The sequence below is a fragment of the Nerophis ophidion genome, linkage group LG03 (genome assembly GCF_033978795.1).
Source record: "Nerophis ophidion isolate RoL-2023_Sa linkage group LG03, RoL_Noph_v1.0, whole genome shotgun sequence".
NCBI classification, from domain to species: Eukaryota; Metazoa; Chordata; class Actinopteri; order Syngnathiformes; family Syngnathidae; genus Nerophis; species Nerophis ophidion.
The window spans coordinates 9,311,301-9,333,800 of record NC_084613.1 but is presented as its reverse complement, the minus strand read 5'-3'; the positions used below and the strand labels follow the sequence as shown (position 1 = coordinate 9,333,800).

Here is a 22,500-nt window from a genome sequence, read left to right as displayed (position 1 = left end):
TTGTTCTATTTTCAAAAGTTGTCTTTATTTTTACGTTATCATGCCGTGATTGTACCAGTTTGGCCCACTTGGGAGTGGATTTTTCGCCATAAAATGTAGTTCAACACCCCTGGTCTACAACTATTCTTGTTAAATATCTTATCCTGTAATAAGTACATTTCCCTGGAGAGGATTCAGTATAGTCTCATCTTATTATTAGGTCCAAAAATGAAACCGATACACTAATGTGGGATCTGAGCCGAAGGACGTCGTCGAGGCTTGTGCAGCCCTTTGAGACACTCGTGATTTCGGACTATATGAATAAACTTTGATTGATTGATTGATTGATTGATTGATACTATGAACAGCAACATGTAAGTGTACACAAACCATTACGATTTGTTCTATTTTCAAAAGTTGTCTTTATTTTTACGTTATCATGCCGTGATTGTACCAGTTTGGCCCACTTGGGAGTGGATTTTTCGCCATAAAATGAGTTCAACACCCCTGGTCTACAACTATTCTTGTTAAATATCCTATCCTGTAATAAGTACATTTCCCTGGAGAGGATTCAGTATAGTCTCATCTTATTATTATGTCCAAAAATGAAACCGATACACTAATGTGGGATCTGAGCCGAAGGACATCGTCGTGGCTTGTGCAGCCCTTTGAGACACTTTTGATTTAGGACTATATAAATAAACTTTGATTGATACTATGAACAGCAACATGTAAGTGTAAACAACCCATTATGACTTGTTCTATTTTCAAAAGTTGTCTTTATTTTTACGTTATCATGCCGTGATTTTACCAGTTTGGCCCACTTGGGAGTGGATTTTTCACCATAAAATGAGTTCAACACCCCTGGTCTACAACTATTCTTGTTAAATATCCTATCACGTAATAAGTACATTTCCCTGGAGAGGATTCAGTATAGTCTCATCTTATTATGAGGTCCAAAAATGAAACCGATACACTAATGTGGGATCTGAGCCGAAGGACGTTTTCGTGGCTTGTGCAGCCCTTTGAGACACTCAAGATTTAGGACTATATAAATAAACTTTGATTGATTGATTAATTGATAGATACTATGAACAGCAACATGTAAGTGTAAACAAACCATTACGATTTGTTCTATTTTCAAAAGTTGTCTTTATTTTTACGTTATCATGCCGTGATTTTACCAGTTTGGCCCACTTGGGAGTGGATTTTTCGCCATAAAATGAGTTCAACACCCCTGGTCTACAACTATTCTTGTTAAATATCCTATCCTGTAATAAGTACATTTCCCTGGAGATGTTTCAGTATAGTCTCATCTCATTATTATGAGGTCCAAAAATGAAACCGGTACACTAATGTGGGATCTGAGCCGAAGGACGTTGTCGTGGCTTGTGCAGCCCTTTGAGACACTCGTGATTTAGGACTATATAAATAAACTTTGATTGATTGATAGATACTATGAACATCAACATGTAAGTGTAAACAAACCATTACGATTTGTTCTATTTTCAAAAGTTGTCTTTATTTTTACGTTATCATGCCGTGATTTTACCAGTTTGGCCCACTTGGGAGTCGATTTTTCGCCATAAAATGAGTTCGACACCCCTGGTCTACAACTATTATTGTTAAATATCCTATCCTGTAATAAGTACATTTCCCTGGAGAGGATTCATTGTAGTCTCATCTTAATATGAGGTCCAAAAATGAAACCGATACACTAATGTGGGATCCGAGCCGAAGGACGTCGTCGTGGCTTGTGCAGCCCTTTGAGACACTCGTGATTTCGGACTATATGAATAAACTTTGATTGATTGATTGATTGATTGATTGATACTATGAACAGCAACATGTAAGTGTACACAAACCATTACGATTTGTTCTATTTTCAAAAGTTGTCTTTATTTTTACGTTATCATGCCGTGATTTTACCAGTTTGGCCCACTTGGGAGTGGATTTTTCGCCATAAAATGAGTTCAACAACCCTGGTCTACAACTATTATTGTTAAATATCCTATCCTGTAATAAGTACATTTCCCTGGAGAGGATTCAGCATAGTCTCATCTTATTATGAGGTCCAAAAATTAAACCGATACACTATTGTGGGATCTGAGCCGAAGGACGTCGTCGTGGCTTGTGCAGCCCTTTGAGACACTCGTGATTTAGGACTATATAAACAAACTTTGATTGATTGATTGATAGATACTATGAACAGCAACATGTAAGAGTAAACAAACCATTACGATTTGTTCTACTTTCAAAAGTTGTCTTTATTTTTACGTTATCATGCCGTGATTTTACCAGTTCTGCCCACTTGGGAGTGGATTTTTTGCCATAAAATGGAGTTCAACACCCCTGGTCGACAACTATTCTTGTTAAATATCCTATCCTGTAATAAGTACATTTCCCTGGAGAGGATTCAGTATAGTCTCATCTTATTATGAGGTCCAAAAATGAAACCGACACACTAATGTGGGATCTGAGCCGAAGGACGTCGTCGTGGCTTGTGCAGCCCTTTGAGACACTCGTGATTTAGGACTATATAAACAAACTTTGATTGATTGATTGATAGATACTATGAACAGCAACATGTAAGTGTAAACAAACCATTACGATTTGTTCTACTTTCAAAAGTTGTCTTTATTTTTACATTATCATGCTGTGATTTTACCAGTTTGGCCCACTTGGGAGTGGATTTTTCGCCATAAAATGAGTTCAACACCCCTGGTCTACAACTATTCTTGTTAAATATCCTATCCTGTAATAAGTACATTTCCCTGGAGAGGATTCAGCATAGTCTCATCTTATTATGAGATCCAAATAATGAAACCGATACTCTAATGTGGGATCTGAGCGGAGGACGTCATCGTGGTTTGTGCAGCCCTTTGAGACACTTGTGATTTGGGACTATATAAATAAACTTTGATTGATAGAATTATACAATGAACAGCAACATGTAAGTGTAAACAAACCATTACGATTTGTTCTATTTTCAAAAGTTGTCTTTATTTTTACGTTATCATGCCGTGATTTTACCAGTTTGGCCCACTTTGGAGTGGATTTTTCACCATAAAATGAGTTCAACACCCCTGGGTTACAACTATTATTGTTAAATATCCTATCCTGTAATAAGTACATTTCCCTGGAGAGGATTCAGTATAGTCTCATCTTATTATTAGGTCCAAAAATGAAACCGATACACTAATGTGGGATCTGAGCCGAAGGACGTCGTCGTGGCTTGTGCAGCCCTTTGAGACACTCGTGATTTAGGACTATATGAATAAACTTTGATCGATTGATTAATTGATACTATGAACAGCAACATGTAAGTGTAAACAAACCATTACGATTTGTTCTATTTTCAAAAGTTGTCTTTATTTTTACATTATCATGCCGTGATTTTACCAGTTTGGCCCACTTGGGAGTGGATTTTTCGCCATAAAATGAGTTCAACACCCCTGGTCTACAACTATTATTGTTAAATATCCTATCCTGTAATAAGTACATTTCCCTGGAGAGGATTCAGTATAGTCTCATCTTATTATGAGGTCCAAAAATGAAACCGACACACTAATGTGGGATCTGAGCCGAAGGACGTCGTCGTGGCTTGTGCAGCCCTTTGAGACACTCGTGATTTAGGACTATATAAAAAAAACTTTGAATGATTGATGGATACTATGAACAGCAACATGTAAGTGTAAACAAACCATTACGATTACGAGGTTCAGCGTACTCTCATCTTATTATGACGTCCAAAAACATTTCAAAAACACGACTTCATGTAAACCTGCCGTGCTGATTGCCACACAACCCGGGCGAGTGTTTCGCAATATTTACTCAACTCGCACTACAAACATCTTCGGAGCAGACAAGGGACGAGCGGGTGCGTGTCAGTGCATGTGCAGACCTTCACAGTTAAACAAAAAAAAAAGGCCCCGACATTGCTGCTATACTTGGGTGTCTCCCCTTTTGTAAGAAGCGGTGAAGCGCCACCTTCTGGTCCAAATGGGGAACAGCAGTCTGGGCTGAGACAAAAGGCTAACAACGTGTCTTTTATCTCAACAATAAGGCGTTTTTTTTTTTTTTTATAGTGCAGGGGTCATGGGTCAAAGGTCAGGGAGCTGCCACCCCAGTCTGGGGCTTTTATTTTGTATTTTTTTTTACCTTTTGTCCACCATACCACCTTCCCTTTGTCTGCTACTGTCAAGCCGACCACCAGCATCCATCATTTTTGCGCCTTGTGCAATCTCACTGCGGGTGTTATTCATATTCGACGCAAAATGGCCAGTCATAGAACACACACACACACAGACGTTGGTCGTACCTGTAAACCCAACTGACGCAACATATCCCCCCCCCCCCCCCCAAAAAAAGTGCAAAAAATAAATAAAAAAAATACAATAGCGTACGCAAAGTTTCCATTACTCACCGTTCCGTCTTCCTGTCTCCCGGTTCCGGTTGCTGTGACGCCGGTACAAGGTCGCTTCTCATCGGCGGGACGTCTCTGCTCTGGCTAGCCGACAATGTGAGCTCCCGGCCGGGCATCCGGCGGATGGAGGCTCCGGTAATTCCGGTAACGACGATGACGACGGCGGCGGTGGACTCATTCATAGAGCACGCGACTATGCTCGCTCCCGTGCGCGCCGCCGCTTTGTTTTGACCGAGTTGCACACGCGACGCTGACGACCACCCGCCGCTTGCTGTCGCGTGCGCGCGCAACTGATAGTTGTTGCCGTGTGGCGCTGGGATTGGGGAGGTGATCGATACGGACGTCGACGATACCGCGGAGCAATGGCGGTATCACTTGTGGATGGATAACTGTGTGATCGAATTGGTATCCATCCTTACATGCATTTCCTACCGTTTGTCCATTTGGGTGCTAAATGCATCCATTTATTCAACGGGTGGTATAGCTCGGCCAGCAACTTGAGGGTTCCAGGTTCGATCCCCTCTTCCGCCATCCTAGTCACTGCCGTTGTGTCCTTGGGCAAGACACTTACCCACCTGTCACCCAGCTTAGATATTGGCTTTCACTGTGTAAAAGCGCTTTGAGTCACTAGAGAAAAAGCGCTATATAAATATAAGTCACTCACTGTTGTACTGATGCCAATATTTTGGTACCGCGACCAAAAGTATTTTTGTACTTTTCTAAATGAAGGGAACCACCAAAAAACTGTCATTATTAGCTTTATTTTAGCAAAAAAAAATTGGGCGGTACATAAACATGTGTTTTTTAGCTCGGTTCCAGGTTCGATCCCCGCTTCTGCCATCCTAGTCACTGCCGTTGTGTCCTTGGGCAAGACACTTTACCCACCTGACACCCATGCTGGTTTAAATTCAACTTAGATATTGGCTTTCACTATGTAAAAGCGCTTTGAGTCACTAGAGAAAAAGCGCTATATAAATATAAGTCACTGATACCAATATTTTGGTACCGCTACCAAAAGTATTTTGGTACTTTTATAAATGAAGGGAACCACAAAAAAACTGTCATTATTGGCGTTATTGTAGCAAAAACAAGTTGTACGGTATGTTAAACGTGTTTTTTGGCTCGGTTCCAGGTTCGAGCCCCGCTTCCGCCATCCTAGTCACTGCCGTTGTGTCCTTGGGCAAGACACTTTACCCACCTGACACCCGCACTGGTTTAAATGCAACTTAGATATTGGCTTTCACTATGTAAAAGCGCTTTGAGTCACTAGAGAAAAGCGCTATATAAAAAATGTAAGTCACTCAGTGTTGTACTGATACCAATATTTTGGTACCGCTACCAAAAGTATTTTGGTACTTTTCTAAATGAAGGGAACCACAAAAATACTGTAATATTGGAATTAATTTAGCCCAAAAAAATTGTACGGTACATTAAACATGTGTTTTTTAGCTCGGTTCCAGGTTCGATCCCCGCTTGCTGCCATCCTGGTCACTGCCGTTGTGTCCTTGGGCAAGACACTTACCCACATTTCACCCACGCTGGTTTAAATGCAACTTAGATATTGGCTTTCACTATGTAAAAGCGCTTTAAGTCACTAGAGAAAAGCGCTATATAAATATAAGTCACTCACTGTTGTACTGATAGCAATATTTTGGTACCGCTACCAAAAGTATTTTGGTACTTTTCTGAATGAAGGGAACCACAAAAAAACTGTCATTATTGGCTTTATTTTAGCCCCAAAAAATTGTACGGTACATAAACATGTGTTTTTTAGCTCGGTTCCAGGTTCGATCCCCGCTTCCACCATCCTAGTCACTGCCGTTGTGTCCTTGGGCAAGACACTCTACCCTCCTGCTCCCAGTGACACCCACGCTGGTTTAAATGCAACTTAGATATTGGCTTTCACTATGTAAAAGCGCTTTGAGTCACTAGAGAAAAGCGCTATATAAATATGTCACTCACTGTTGTACTGATACCAATATTTTGGTACCGCTACCAAAAGTATTTTGGTACTTTTCTAAATGAAGGGAACCACAAAAAAACTGTAATATTGGCGTTAATTAAGCAAAAAAAAAAATTGTACGGTATGTTAAACGTGTTTTTTAGCTCGGTTCCAGGTTCGATCCCCGCTTCCGCCATCCTAGTCACTGCTGTTGTGTCCTTGGGCAAGACACTTTACCCACCTGACACCCATGCTGGTTTAAATGCAACTTAGATATTGGCTTTCACTATGTAAAAGTGCTTTGAGTCACTAGAGAAAAAGCGCTATATAAATATAAGTCACTCACTGTTGTACTGATACCAATATTTTGGTACCGCTACCAAAAGTATTTTGGTACTTTTCTAAATGAAGGGAACCACAATAAAACTGTCATTATTGGCGTTATTGTAGCAAAAAAAAAATGTACGGTATATTAAACATGTGTTTTTTAGCTCGGTTCCAGGTTCGATCCCCGCTTCCGCCATCCTAGTCACTGCCGTTGTGTCCTTGGGCAAAACACTCCACCCACCTGTCACCCATGCTGGTTTATATGCAACTTAGATATTGGCTTTCACTATGTAAAAGCGCTTTGAGTCACTAGAGAAAAAGCGCTATATAAATATAAGTCACTCACTGTTGTACTGATACCAATATTTTGGTACCGCTACCAAAAGTATTTTGGTACTTTTCTAAATGAAGGGAACCACAAAAAAAACGGTCATTATTGGCGTTATTTTAGCAAAAAAAAATTGTACGGTATGTAAAACGTGTTTTTTAGCTCGGTTCCAGGTTCGATCCCCACTTCCGCCATCCTAGTCACTGTCGTTGTGTCCGTGGGCAAAACACTCCACCCACCTGGCACCCATGCTGGTTGAAATGCAACTTAGATATTGGGTTTCACTATGTAAAAGCGCTTTGAGTCACTAGAGAAAAAGCGCTATATAAATATAATTGACTTCTTCTTTGACAGATTTTGGCCGCGCTCTACATTCCACATTTTTTAACCCAATTCCAAAGCGTTCCAACATCAAACCGTTTATCCTGTTCGGAAATCGCAGGCTTTCCCTTGACAAATTCCCCCCAAATTTCCCAGATTTTCCCAGAATTCCCAGGTTTTCCGGGACATTTTTCTCCTTTTAAAATGAATCGGCCATTTTTCAAACTTCCACCGTTTTTTCACATCTTTTTAACCACCTTCGTCACGTTCTGCCATCCTGGAAATTCAAACTACCATTTTTTTCCAAGTTCAAACAAATTCCAGGATTTTCCAGAATTCCTGGTTTTTCAAAGCCGTATTTCAAACAAACAATCGGAAAATCCCCGTTACTGAGGTGGCTAACTATGATGCGTGCAGTTTATCAAAACAACAAACAAACAATCGGAAAATCCCTGTTACTGAGGAGGCTAACTATGATGCGTGCAGTTTATCAAAACAACAATCACACAATCGGAACATTCCCGTCGTATCAATTCCTAGATATGGTCGTAATTATACTGAATGCACTGGGCATAATAAACACAACATTATTAATATTGCTACTACGGATAATTTGATCAACAATTCCCTAAAACAGCCCACTACCTATAATATAGGTTTTTTAAACATAAGATCATTGTCTCCCAAAACGTTGTTAGTTAATGATATCATCAGAGACAACAATCTTAACGTCATCGGTCTCAGTGAAACCTGGCTTAAACCAAACGACTTTTTTGCGCTAAATGAGGCATGTCCTCCTAACTTTACACATGCGCATATTGCCCGTCCGCTTAAAAGGGGTGGGGGGGGTCGCACTAATATACAACGAAAACTTTAACCTTAGTCCTAACATAAATAATAAATATAAATCGTTTGAGGTGCTTACTATGAGGTCTGTCACACCGCTGCCTCTACACCTGGCTGTTATCTACCGCCCCCCAGGGCCCTATTCGGACTTTATCAATGAATTCTCAGAGTTCGTTGCTGATCTAGTGACACACGCCGATAATATAATCATAATGGGGGACTTTAATATCCATATGAATACTCCATCGGACCCACCGTGCGTAGCGCTCCAGACTATAATTGATAGCTGTGGTCTCACACAAATAATAAATGAACCCACGCATCGCAACGGTAATGCGATAGACCTAGTGCTTGTCAGGGGTATCACCGCTTCCAAAGTTACGATACTCCCGTGTACTAAAGTATTGTCCGATCATTACCTTATAAAATTCGAGGTTCAGACGCATGTTCGTCAAACTAATAATAATAATAACTGCTATAGCAGCCGCAACATTAATACGGCCACAACGACAACTCTTGCTGACCTACTCCCCTCGGTAATGGCACCATTCCCAAAGTATGTGGGCTCTATTGATAACCTCACTAACAACTTTAACGACGCCCTGCGCGAAACCATTGATAACATAGCACCGTTAAAGTTAAAAAAGGCTCCAAAAAAGCGCACCCCGTGGTTTACAGAAGAAACTAGAGCTCAGAAATTATTATGCAGAAAGCTGGAACGCAAATGGCGCACGACTAAACTTGAGGTGCACCATCAAGCATGGAGTGATGGTTTAATAACTTATAAACGCATGCTTACCTTAGCTAAAGCTAAATATTACTCAAATCTCATCCACCGTAATAAAAACGATCCTAAATTTTTGTTTAGTACGGTAGCATCACTAACCCAACAAGGGACTCCTTCCAGTAGCTCCACCCACTCAGCTGATGACTTTATGCAATTCTTTAGTAAGAAAATTGAAGTCATTAGAAAGGAGATTAAAGACAATGCGTCCCAGCTACAACGGGGTTCTATTAACACTGACACGATGGTATATACGGCGGATACTGCCCTCCAAAATAGTTTCTCTCGTTTTGAGGAAATAACATTAGAGGAATTGTTACAACGTGTAAATGGAATAAAACAAACAACATGTTTACTTGACCCTCTTCCTGGGAAACTGATCAAGGAGCTCTTTGTATTATTAGGTCCATCAGTGCTAAATATTATAAACTTATCACTTTCCTCGGGCACTGTTCCCCTAGCATTCAAAAAAGCGGTTATTCATCCCCTTCTTAAAAGACCTAACCTCGATCCTGACCTCATGGTAAACTACCGACCGGTGTCTCACCTTCCCTTTATTTCAAAAATCCTCGAAAAAATTGTTGCGGAGCAGTTAAATGAACACTTAGCGTCTAACAATCTATGTGAAACCTTTCAATCCGGTTTCAGGGCAAATCACTCCACGGAGACAGCCCTCGCAAAAATGACTAATGATCTATTGCTAACGATGGATTCTGATTCGTCATCTATGTTGCTGCTCCTCGATCTTAGCGCTGCTTTCGATACCGTCGATCATAATATTTTATTAGAACGTATCAAAACACGAATTGGTATGTCAGACTTAGCCCTGTCTTGGTTTAACTCTTATCTTACTGATAGGATGCAGTGTGTCTCCCATAACAATGTGACCTCGGACTACGTTAAGGTAACGTGTGGAGTTCCCCAGGGTTCGGTCCTTGGCCCTGCACTCTTCAGCATCTACATGCTGCCGCTAGGTGACATCATACGCAAATACGGTGTTAGCTTTCACTGTTATGCTGATGACACCCAACTCTACATGCCCCTAAAGCTGACCAACACGCCGGATTGTAGTCAGCTGGAGGCGTGTCTTAATGAAATTAAACAATGGATGTCCGCTAACTTTTTGCAACTCAACGCCCAAAAAACGGAAATGCTGATTATCGGTCCTGCTAGACACCAAACTCTATTTAATAATACAACTCTAACATTTGACAACCAAACAATTAAACAAGGCGACACGGTAAAGAATCTGGGTGTTATCTTCGACCCAACTCTCTCCTTTGAGGCACACATTAAAAGCGTTACTAAAACGGCCTTCTTTCATCTCCGCAATATCGCTAAAATTCGCTCCAATCTGTCCACTAAAGACGCTGAGATCATTATCCATGCGTTTGTTACGTCTCGCCTCGATTACTGTAACGTATTATTTTCGGGTCTCCCCATGTCTAGCATTAAAAGATTACAGTTGGTACAAAATGCGGCTGCTAGACTTTTGACAAGAACAAGAAAGTTTGATCACATTACGCCTGTACTGGCTCACCTGCACTGGCTTCCTGTGCACTTAAGATGTGACTTTAAGGTTTTACTACTTACGTATAAAATACTACACGGTCTAGCTCCATCCTATCTTGCCGATTGTATTGTACCATATGTCCCGGCAAGAAATCTGCGTTCAAAGGACTCCGGCTTATTAGTGATCCCCAAAGCCCAAAAAAAGTCTGCGGGCTGTAGAGCTTTTTCATTTCGGGCTCCAGTACTCTGGAATGCCCTCCCGGTAACAGTTCGAGATGCCACCTCAGTAGAAGCATTTAAGTCTCACCTTAAAACTCATTTGTATACTCTAGCCTTTAAATAGACTCCCTTTTTAGACCAGTTGATCTGCCGTTTCTTTTCTTTTTCTTCTATGTCCCACTCTCCTTTGTGGAGGGAGTCCGGTCCGATCCGGTGGCCATGTACTGCTCGCCTGTGTATCGGCTGGGGACATCTCTGCGGTGCTGGTCAGCCTCCGCTTGGGATGGTTTCCTGCTGGCTCCGCTGTGAACGGGACTCTCGCTGCTGTGTTGGATCCGCTTTGGACTGGACTCTCGCGACTGTGTTGGATCCATTATGGATTGATCTTTCACAGTATCATGTTCTCATATGTTCTCATAGTCATCAGTATCATCAGTATCATTGTATCATGTTCTCATAGTCATTATTGTCACCGATGTCCCACTGGGTGTGAGTTTTCCTTGCCCTTATGTGGGCCTACCGAGGATGTCGTAGTGGTTTGTGCAGCCCTTTGAGACACTAGTGATTTAGGGCTATATGAGTAAACATTGATTGATTGATTGATTTCCACCCTTTTTTCTGGCAACTACTCCTCCAACATTTTTCAACCCACTTCAACCATTCCACCTTCAACATATTCCACTCATCCTGGAAAATTCAAACTATTATTTTTCCAATTTAAAAAAAAAAATTCCAGGAATTCCCAGAGTTCCCGTTTTTTCAAACCCTTATTTTCTGGCAACTACTCCTCCCACATTTTCCAACCCACTTCAACCATTCCACCTTCAACATATTCCACTCATCTTGGAAATTAAAACTATTATTTTTACAATTTCAAAAAAATTCCAAGAATTTCCAGTTTGCGTTTTTTCAAACCCTTTTTTTTAACCTTTATTTTGGCGACTACTCCTCCCACATTTTTCAACCCACTTCAACCATTCCACCTTCAACATATTCCACTCATCCTGGACATTCAATCTATTATTTTTCCAAGTTCAAAAAAATTCCAGGAATTCCCAGACTTCCCGTTTTTTCAAACCCTTATTTTCTGGCGACTACTCCTCCCACATTTTCTAACCCACTTCAACCATTCCACCTTCAACATATTCCACTCATCTTGGAAATTCAAACTACTATTTTTCCAATTAAAAAAAAAAAATTCCAGGAATTCCCAGAGTTCACATTTTTCAAAGGCTTTTTTGACCCTTTTTTCTGGCGACTACTCCTCCCACATTTTCCAACCCACTTCAACCATTCCACCTTCAACATATTCCACTCATCCTGGACATTCAAACTCTTACTTTTCCCATTTCAAAAAAATTCCAAGAATTCCCAGAGTTCACGTTTTTTCAAAGCCTTTTTTGACCCTTTTTTCTGGCAACTACTCCTCCCACATTTTTCAAACCACTTCAACCATTCCACCTTCAACATATTCCACTCATCCTGGACATTCAAACTATTAATTTTCCAATTTAAAATTATTTTTCCAGGAATTCCCAGAGTTCACATTTTTTCAAAGCCTTTTTTGACCCTTTTTTCTGGCAACTACTCCTCCCACATTTTTCAACCCACTTCAACCATTCCACCTTCAACATATTCCTCTCATCCTGGAAATTCAATCTATTATTTTTCCAAGTTCAAAAAAATTCCAGGAATTCCCAGAGTTCCCGTTTTTTCGAACCCTTATTTTCTGGCAACTATTCCTCCAACATTTTCCAACCCACTTCAACCATTCCACCTTCAACATATTCCACTCATCTTGGAAATTCAAACTACTATTTTTCCAATTAAAAAAACAATTCCAGGAATTCCCAGAGTTCCCGTTTTTTCAATCCCTTATTTTCTGGCAACTATTCCTCCCACATTTTCCAACCCACTTCAAACATTCCACCTTCAACATATTCCACTCATCTTGGAAATTCAAACTATATTTTTCCAATTCCCAAAAAAATTCCAGGAATTCCCAGAGTTCCTGTTTTTTCAAACCCTTATTTTCTGGCAACTACTCCTCCCACATTTTCCAACCCACTTCAAACATTCCACCTTCAACATATTCCACTCATCTTGGAAATTCAAACTATTATTTTTCCAAGTTTAAAAAAAGTTCCAGGAATTCCCAGAGTTCACATTTTTTGACCCTCTTTTTGGGCAACTACTTCTCCCACATTTTTCAACCCACTTCAACCATTCCACCTTCAACATATTCCACTCATCCTGGACATTCAAACTCTTATTTTTCCAAGTTCAAAAAAATTCCAAGAATTCCCAGAGTTTGCGTTTTTTCAAACCCTTTTTCGAACCTTTATCTTGGCGATTATTCCTCCCACATTTTCCAACCCACTTCAACCATTCCACCTTCAACATATTCCACTCATCTTGGAAATTCAAACTACTATTTTTCCAATTAAAAAAAACAATTCCAGGAATTCCCAGAGTTCCCGTTTTTTCAATCCCTTATTTTCTGGCAACTACTCCTCCCACATTTTCCAACCCACTTCAAACATTCCACCTTCAATATATTCCACTCATCTTGGAAATTCAAACTATATTTTTCCAATTCCCCAAAAAATTCCAGGAATTCCCAGAGTTCCTGTTTTTTCAAACCCTTATTTTCTGGCGACTACTCCTCCCACATTTCCAACCCACTTCAACCATTCCACCTTCAACATATTCCACCCATCCTGGAAATTCAAACTATTATTTTTCCAAGTTTAAAAAAAGTTCCAGGAATACCCAGAGTTCACATTTTTTCAAACCATTTTTTGACCCTCTTTTTTGGCGACTACTCCTCCCACATTTTCCAACCCACTTCAACCATTCCACCTTCAACATATTCCACTCATCCTGGACATTCAAACTATTATTTTTCCAAGTTCCAAAAAATTCCAAAAATTCCCAGAGTTTGTGTTTTTTCAAACCCTTTTTCGAACCTTTATCCTGGCAACTACTCCTCCCACATTTTCCAACCCACTTCAACCATTCCACCTTCAACATATTCCACTCATCCTGGAAATTCAAACTATTATTTTTCAAGTTCAAAAAAATTCCAAGAATTCCCAGAGTTTGCGTTTTTTCAAACCCTTTTTTTTATCCTTTATTCTGGCGATTATTCCTCCCACATTTTCCAACCCACTTCAACCATTCCACCTTCAACATATTCCACTCATCCTGGACATTCAAACTCTTATTTTTCCAATTAAAAAAAAAATTCCAGGAATTCTCAGAGTTCACGTTTTTTCAAAGGCTTTTTTGACCCTTTTTTTCTGGCAACTACTCCTCCCACATTTTCCAACCCACTTCAACCATTCCACCTTCAACATATTCCACTCATCCTGGAAATTCAAACTATTATTTTTCAAGTTCAAAAAAATTCCAAGAATTCCCAGAGTTTGCGTTTTTTCAAACCCTTTTTTTTATCCTTTATTCTGGCGATTATTCCTCCCACATTTTCCAACCCACTTCAACCATTCCACCTTCAACATATTCCACTCATCTTGGAAATTCAAACTATTATTTTTCCAAGTTTAAAAAAAGTTCCAGGAATTCCCAGAGTTCACATTTTTTGACCCTCTTTTTTGGCAACTCTTCCTCCCACATTTTCCAACCCACTTCAACCATTCCACCTTCAACATATTCCACTCATCTTGGAAATTCAAACTATTATTTTTCCAATTTCAAAAAAATTCCAAGAATTCCCAGAGTTTGTGTTTTTTCAAACCCTTTTTTGAACCTTTATTCTGGCGATTATTCCTCCCACATTTTCCAACCCACTTCAACCATTCCACCTTCAACATATTCCACTCATCTTGGAAATTCAAACTATTATTTTTCCAAGTTTAAAAAAAGTTCCAGGAATTCCCAGAGTTCACATTTTTTGACCCTCTTTTTTGGCAACTACTCCTCCCACATTTTCCAACCCACTTCAACCATTCCACCTTCAACATATTCCACTCATCTTGGAAATTCAAACTATTATTTTTCCAATTTCAAAAAAATTCCAAGAATTCCCAGAGTTTGCGTTTTTTCAAACCCTTTTTTGAACCTTTATCCTGGAGATTACTCCTCCCACATTTTTCAACCCACTTCAACCATTCCACCTTCAACATATTCCACTCATCCTGGACATTCAAACTATTATTTTTCCAATTAAAAAAAAAAATCCAGGATTTTCCAGAATTCTTGGTTTTCCAAAGCCGTATTTCTACCCTTTTTTCTGGCAACTACTGCTCCCACATTTTCCAACCCACTTCAACCATTCCACCTTCAACATATTCCACTCATCCTGGAAATTAAAACTATTATTTTTACAATTTCAAAAAAATTCCAAGAATTTCCAGTTTGCGTTTTTTCAAACCCTTTTTTTTAACCTTTATTTTGGCGACTACTCCTCCCACATTTTTCAACCCACTTCAACCATTCCACCTTCAACATATTCCACTCATCCTGGACATTCAAACCATTATTTTTCCAAGTTCAAAAAAGTTCCAGGAATTCCCGGAATTCCCGTTATTTTTACCTTTTTCCTGGCGACTACTCCTCCAACATTTTTCAAACCACTTCAACCATTCCACCTTCAACATATTCCACTCATCTTGGAATTTCAAACTATTATTTTTCCAATTTAAAAAAAAAAATTCCAGGAATTCCCAGAGTTCACATTTTTTCAAACCATTTTTTGACCCTCTTTTCTGGCGATTATTCCTCCAACATTTTCCAACCCACGTCAACCATTCCACCTTCAACATATTCCACTCATCCTGGAAATTCAAACGATTATTTTTCCAATTTCAAAAAAATTCCAAGAATTCCCAGATTGTGCGTTTTTTCAAACCCTTTTTTGAACCATTATTCTGGCAACTATTCCTCCAATATTTTCCAAACCACTTCAACCATTCCACCTTCAACATATTCCACTCATCTTGGAATTTCAAACTATTATTTTTCCAATTTAAAAAAAAAAAATTCCAGGAATTCCCACAGTTCACATTTTTTCAAACCATTTTTTGACCCTCTTTTCTGGCGACTACTTCTCCAACATTTTTCTGGCGACTACTTCTCCAACATTTTCCAACCCACTTCAACCATTCCACCTTCAACATATTCCACTCATCTTGGAAATTCAAACTATTATTTTTCCAAGTTCAAAAAAATTCCAAGAATTCCCAGATTTTGCGTTTTTTCAAACCCTTTTTTGAACCATTATTCTGGCAACTATTCCTCCAACATTTTCCAACCCACTTCAACCATTCCACTTTCAACATATTCCACTCATCCTGGAAATTCAAACTATTATTTTTCCAAGTTCAAAAAAATTCCAAGAATTCCCAGATTTTGCGTTTTTTCAAACCCTTTTTTGAACCATTATTCTGGCAACTATTCCTCCAACATTTTCCAACCCACTTCAACTATTCCACTTTCAACATATTCCACTCATCCTGGAAATTCAAACTATTATTTTTCCAAGTTCAAAAAAATTCCAAGAATTCCCAGAGTTAGCGTTTTTTCAAACCCTTTTTCGAACCTTTATCTTGGCGATTATTCCTCCAACATTTTCCAACCCACTTCAACCATTCCACCTTCAACATATTCCACTCATCCTGGACATTCAAACTATCATTTTTCCAATTAAAAAAAAAATCCAAGATTTTCCAGAATTCTTGGTTTTCCAAAGCCCCATTTCCACTCTTTTTTCTGGCAACTATTCCTCCCACATTTTCCAACCCACTTCAACCATTCCACCTTCAACATATTCCACTCATCTTGGAAATTCAAACTATTATTTTTACAATTTCAAAAAAATTCCAAGAATTTCCAGAGTTTGCGTGTTTTCAAACCCTTTTTTTTAACCTTTATTTTGGCGACTACTCCTCCAACATTTTCCAATCCACTTCAAACATTCCACCTTCAACATATTCCACTCATCTTGGAAATTCAAACTATTACTTTTCCAATCAAAAAAAAATTCCAAGATTTTGCAGAATTCTTGGTTTTCCAAAGCCCCATTTCCACCCTTTTTTCTGGCGACTACTCCTCCCACATTTTCCAACCCACTTCAACCATTCCACCTTCAACATATTCCACCCATCCTGGACATTCAGAACCATTATTTTTCCAAGTTCAAAAAAATTCCAAGAATTCCCAGATTTTGCGTTTTTTTCAAACCCTTTTTTGAACCATTATTCTGGCAACTATTCCTCCCACATTTTCCAACCCACTTCAACCATTCCACTTTCAACATATTCCACTCATCCTGGAAATTCAAACTATTATTTTTCCAAGTTCAAAAAAATTCCAAGAATTCCCAGATTTTGCGTTTTTTCAAACCCTTTTTTGAACCATTATTCTGGCAACTATTCCTCCAACATTTTCCAACCCACTTCAACCATTCCACCTTCAACATATTCCACTCATCTTGGAATTTCAAACTATTATTTTTCCAATTTAAAAAAAAAAAAATTCCAGGAATTCCCAGAGTTCACATTTTTTCAAACCATTTTTTGACCCTCTTTTCTGGCGACTACTTCTCCAACATTTTTCTGGCGACTACTTCTCCAACATTTTCCAACCCACTTCAACCATTCCACCTTCAACATATTCCACTCATCTTGGAAATTCAAACTATTATTTTTCCACGTTCAAAAAAATTCCAAGAATTCCCAGATTTTGCGTTTTTTCAAACCCTTTTTTGAACCATTATTCTGGCAACTATTCCTCCAACATTTTCCAACCCACTTCAACCATTCCACTTTCAACATATTCCACTCATCCTGGAAATTCAAACTATTATTTTTCCAAGTTCAAAAAAATTCCAAGAATTCCCAGAGTTAGCGTTTTTTCAAACCCTTTTTCGAACCTTTATCTTGGCGATTATTCCTCCAACATTTTTCAACCCACTTCAACCATTCCACCTTCAACATATTCCACTCATCCTGGAAATTCAAACTATTATTTTTCAAGTTCAAAAAAATTCCAAGAATTCCCAGAGTTTGCGTTTTTTTCAAACCCTTTTTTTTTATCCTTTATTCTGGCGATTATTCCTCCCACATTTTTCAACCCACTTCAACCATTCCACCTTCAACATATTCCACTCATCCTGGACATTCAAACTCTTACTTTTCCAATTAAAAAAAAAATTCCAGGAATTCCCAGAGTTCACGTTTTTTCAAAGCCTTTTTTGACCCTTTTTTCTGGCAACTACTCCTCCCACATTTTCCAACCCACTTCAAACATTCCACCTTCAACATATTCCACTCATCTTGGAAATTCAAACTATTATTTTTCCAAGTTTAAAAAAAGTTCCAGGAATTCCCAGAGTTCACATTTTTTGACCCTCTTTTTTGGCAACTACTTCTCCCACATTTTTCAACCCACTTCAACCATTCCACCTTCAACATATTCCACTCATCCTGGACATTCAAACTCTTATTTTTCCAAGTTCAAAAAAATTCCAAGAATTCCCAGAGTTTGCGTTTTTTCAAACCCTTTTTCGAACCTTTATCTTGGCGATTATTCCTCCCACATTTTCCAACCCACTTCAACCATTCCACCTTCAACATATTCCACTCATCTTGGAAATTCAAACTAATATTTTTCCAATTAAAAAAAACAATCCCAGGAATTCCCAGAGTTCCCGTTTTTTCAATCCCTTATTTTCTGGCAACTACTCCTCCCACATTTTCCAACCCACTTCAAACATTCCACCTTCAACATATTCCACTCATCTTGGAAATTCAAACTATTATTTTTCCAAGTTCAAAAAAATTCCAAGAATTCCCAGATTTTGCGTTTTTTCAAACCCTTTTTTGAACCATTATTCTGGCAACTATTCCTCCAACATTTTCCAACCCACTTCAACCATTCCACCTTCAACATATTCCACTCACCCTGGAAATTCAAACTATTATTTTTCCAAGTTCAAAAAAATTCCAAGAATTCCCAGAGTTTGCGTTTTTTCAAACCCTTTTTTTTATCCTTTATTCTGGCGATTATTCCTCCCACATTTTCCAACCCACTTCAACCATTCCACCTTCAACATATTCCACTCATCCTGGACATTCAAACTATCATTTTTCCAATTAAAAAAAAAAATCCAAGATTTTCCAGAATTCTTGGTTTTCCAAAGCCCCATTTCCACTCTTTTTTCTGGCAACTATTCCTCCCACATTTTCCAACCCACTTCAACCATTCCACCTTCAACATATTCCACTCATCTTGGAAATTCAAACTAATATTTTTCCAATTAAAAAAAACAATTCCAGGAATTCCCAGAGTTCCCGTTTTTTCAATCCCTTATTTTCTGGCAACTACTCCTCCCACATTTTCCAACCCACTTCAAACATTCCACCTTCAACATATTCCACTCATCTTGGAAATTCAAACTATTATTTTTCCAAGTTCAAAAAAATTCCAAGAATTCCCAGATTTTGCGTTTTTTCAAACCCTTTTTTGAACCATTATTCTGGCAACTATTCCTCCAACATTTTCCAACCCACTTCAACCATTCCACCTTCAACATATTCCACTCACCCTGGAAATTCAAACTATTATTTTTCCAAGTTCAAAAAAATTCCAAGAATTCCCAGAGTTTGCGTTTTTTCAAACCCTTTTTTTTATCCTTTATTCTGGCGATTATTCCTCCCACATTTTCCAACCCACTTCAACCATTCCACCTTCAACATATTCCACTCATCCTGGACATTCAAACTATCATTTTTCCAATTAAAAAAAAAAATCCAAGATTTTCCAGAATTCTTGGTTTTCCAAAGCCCCATTTCCACTCTTTTTTCTGGCAACTATTCCTCCCACATTTTCCAACCCACTTCAACCATTCCACCTTCAACATATTCCACTCATCTTGGAAATTCAAACTATTATTTTTACAATTTCAAAAAAATTCCAAGAATTTCCAGAGTTTGCGTGTTTTCAAACCCTTTTTTTTATCCTTTATTCTGGCGATTATTCCTCCCACATTTTCCAACCCACTTCAACCATTCCACCTTCAACATATTCCACTCATCCTGGACATTCAAACTATCATTTTTCCAATTAAAAAAAAAAATCCAAGATTTTCCAGAATTCTTGGTTTTCCAAAGCCCCATTTCCACTCTTTTTTCTGGCAACTATTCCTCCCACATTTTCCAACCCACTTCAACCATTCCACCTTCAACATATTCCACTCATCTTGGAAATTCAAACTATTATTTTTACAATTTCAAAAAAATTCCAAGAATTTCCAGAGTTTGCGTGTTTTCAAACCCTTTTTTTTAACCTTTATTTTGGCGACTACTCCTCCAACATTTTTCAACCCACTTCAACCATTCCACCTTCAACATATTCCACTCATCTTGGAAATTCAAACTATTACTTTTCCAATCAAAAAAAAATTCCAAGATTTTGCAGAATTCTTGGTTTTCCAAAGCCCCATTTCCACCCTTTTTTCTGGCGACTACTCCTCCCACATTTTCCAACCCACTTCAACCATTCCACCTTCAACATATTCCACTCATCCTGGACATTCAGAACCATTATTTTTCAAACTTCAAAAAAGTTCCAGGAATTCCCGGAAACCCTTTAGGGTCCCTGGGATCAAGCCTGAGTGGAGGCCGAAATGTATATTTTTTATACATATCAAAATGTCCCCCGCTTGCTTTCATTTTTCAGTGTGGATAAAGTTTGGACACCCCTGGCCTATATATATATATAAATATATATATATATATATATATATATACATATATATATATATATATATATATATATATATATATATATATACATATATACATACATATATATATATTAGGGCTGCAAATCTTTGGGTGTCCCACGATTCGATTCAATATCGATTCTTGGGGTCAAGATTCGATAATATATAGATTTTTTCGATTCGATTCTCGATTCAAAAACGATATTTTTACGATTCAAAACGATTCTGTCTTCATTCAATAAATAGGATTTCAGCAGGATCTACCCCAGTCTGCTGACATGCTAGCAGAGTAGTAGATTTTAGTAAAAAAAAAGCTTTTATAATTGTAAAGGACAATGTTTTATCAACTGATTGCAATAATGTAAATTTGTTTTAACTATTAAACGAACCACAAATATGACTTATTTTATCTTTGTGAAAACATTGGACACAGTGTGTTGTCAAGCTTATGAGATGCGATGCGAGTGTAAGCCACTGTGACACTATTGTTATTTTTTATTATTTTTACTAAATGTCTAATGATAATGTCAATGAGGGATTTTTAATCACTGCTATGCGGAAATTATAACTAATATTGATACTGTTGTTGATGATATTCATTTTTGTTTCACTACTTTTGGTTTGTTCTGTGTCGTGTTTGTGTCTCCTCTCAATTGCTCCGTTTATTGCAGTTCTGAGTGTTGCTGGGTCAGGTTTGGTTTTGGAATTGGATTGCATTGTTATGATATTGCTGTGTATTGTTTTGTTGGATTGGTCAAAAAAAAAAAAATTAAATTAAAGAATCGATTTTTTAAAAATGAGAATCGATTGAGCCAGATGCCACCCGAACGCCTCCCTAGGGAGGTGTTTAGGGCACGTCCAACCGGTAGGAGGCCACGGGGAAGACCCAGGACACGTTGGGAAGACTATGTCTGGCCTGGGAACGCCTCGGGATCCCCCGGGAAGAGCTAGACGAAGTGGCTGGGGAGAGGGAAGTCTGGGTTTCCCTGCTTAGGCTGTTGCCCCCGCGACCCGACCTCAGATAAGCGGAAGAAGATGGATGGAATCGATTCTGAATCGCACAACGTATTTGATTTGATTCGATTCGTATTCGAATTGATTTTTCCCCACACCCCTAATATAATATATATATATATATATATATATATATATATATATATATATATATATATATATATATATATATATATATATATATATATATATATATATATATTGCCTTCTATTTTAGTTACTTTTAATTTACAACCCTTGAGGCTGTTTTGTACTGTTTTTGTACTTACTTTGATTATTATTTCTTAACTGTTTGTAAATTTTAAAATATATAAATAAAGGTTTATAAAATTAAAAATAAATAAATGCATAAAAAATACCCCCCCAAAAACATGTTTATTTTATTTTTTTACTATATTATTATTATATTTTTTATATATTATTATATTATTTTATTATTTTATTATTTATTATATTTATTTTACCGCGAATAAGCGGTAGGAAATGGATGGATGGATGTTTATTTTACGTTTCTGGTGTCGCTTCTTCGCTTTTCCCATCTATTGTCGGCTCACTGTTGCCTCTTCCGGCCGTCAGCCTGAACGACACCTCCCGCCGCCGCCTTGCTTGATGAAGTCGCTGCGTTGCACCTCCTCGCCGCCGGGGGGCGGCCGTAAAACATATCGGGACGAGTAGAACACTTTAACGGGGAGAAGAAAACGACGCGCGGGCATTAAATATGTCCTGTTCTGTACTAAATTCCTGATTTGTCTGTTTTATTTTATTTCTTTTTTTTTTTAAATAATGTCGAACACTTCAGAAGCGACGGCGACTTCTTCAACCAAGTACTTCGGCCAGGTAGGAGTGACGTGGCGAGAACGACTTTGTGTTTGAAACTCCGACAGTGACCGGAAGTGAACACAATTCGTACTTGTTATTTTCAATTTATTTTTCTGTTTCTGTTTTCTTCACTAACTGCATGTTTTACCTGGTCAGTGTTCGTACACGGCGGAGGAGCAGCAGGCTGTGCATCATGCTCTGCGACAGAAGCTGGGACCGGAGTTTATCAGTAGCAGAA

The 22,500-nt window shown here is 38.4% G+C and overlaps 2 protein-coding genes across 4 annotated transcripts in view; one reads left to right on the top strand and one right to left on the bottom strand.

Moving 5' to 3' along the window:
* prr5a (proline rich 5a (renal)) overlaps positions 1-4,690 on the bottom strand; it is a 46,797-nt gene extending 42,107 nt beyond the window's left edge. Inside the window, exon 1 of the mRNA XM_061894189.1 lies at positions 4,406-4,690. The gene's annotated coding sequence lies outside the window, so the exon portion shown is untranslated. The remainder of the gene's footprint in view (positions 1-4,405) is intronic.
* Positions 4,691-22,105: 17,415 nt separating this feature from the next.
* Positions 22,106-22,500, top strand: part of rad52 (RAD52 homolog, DNA repair protein) — a 12,809-nt gene continuing 12,414 nt past the window's right edge. The window contains exons 1-2 of one of the 3 annotated variants that reach the window (XM_061894191.1): positions 22,106-22,280; positions 22,419-22,500. The exon at positions 22,419-22,500 is cut by the window's right edge and continues 20 nt beyond it. In XM_061894191.1, the coding sequence (XP_061750175.1) occupies positions 22,227-22,280; positions 22,419-22,500 (136 nt within the window). In that variant the 5' untranslated portion in view covers positions 22,106-22,226. The remainder of the gene's footprint in view (positions 22,281-22,418) is intronic. The other 2 variants (XM_061894190.1, XM_061894192.1) reach the window with 2 other exon arrangements.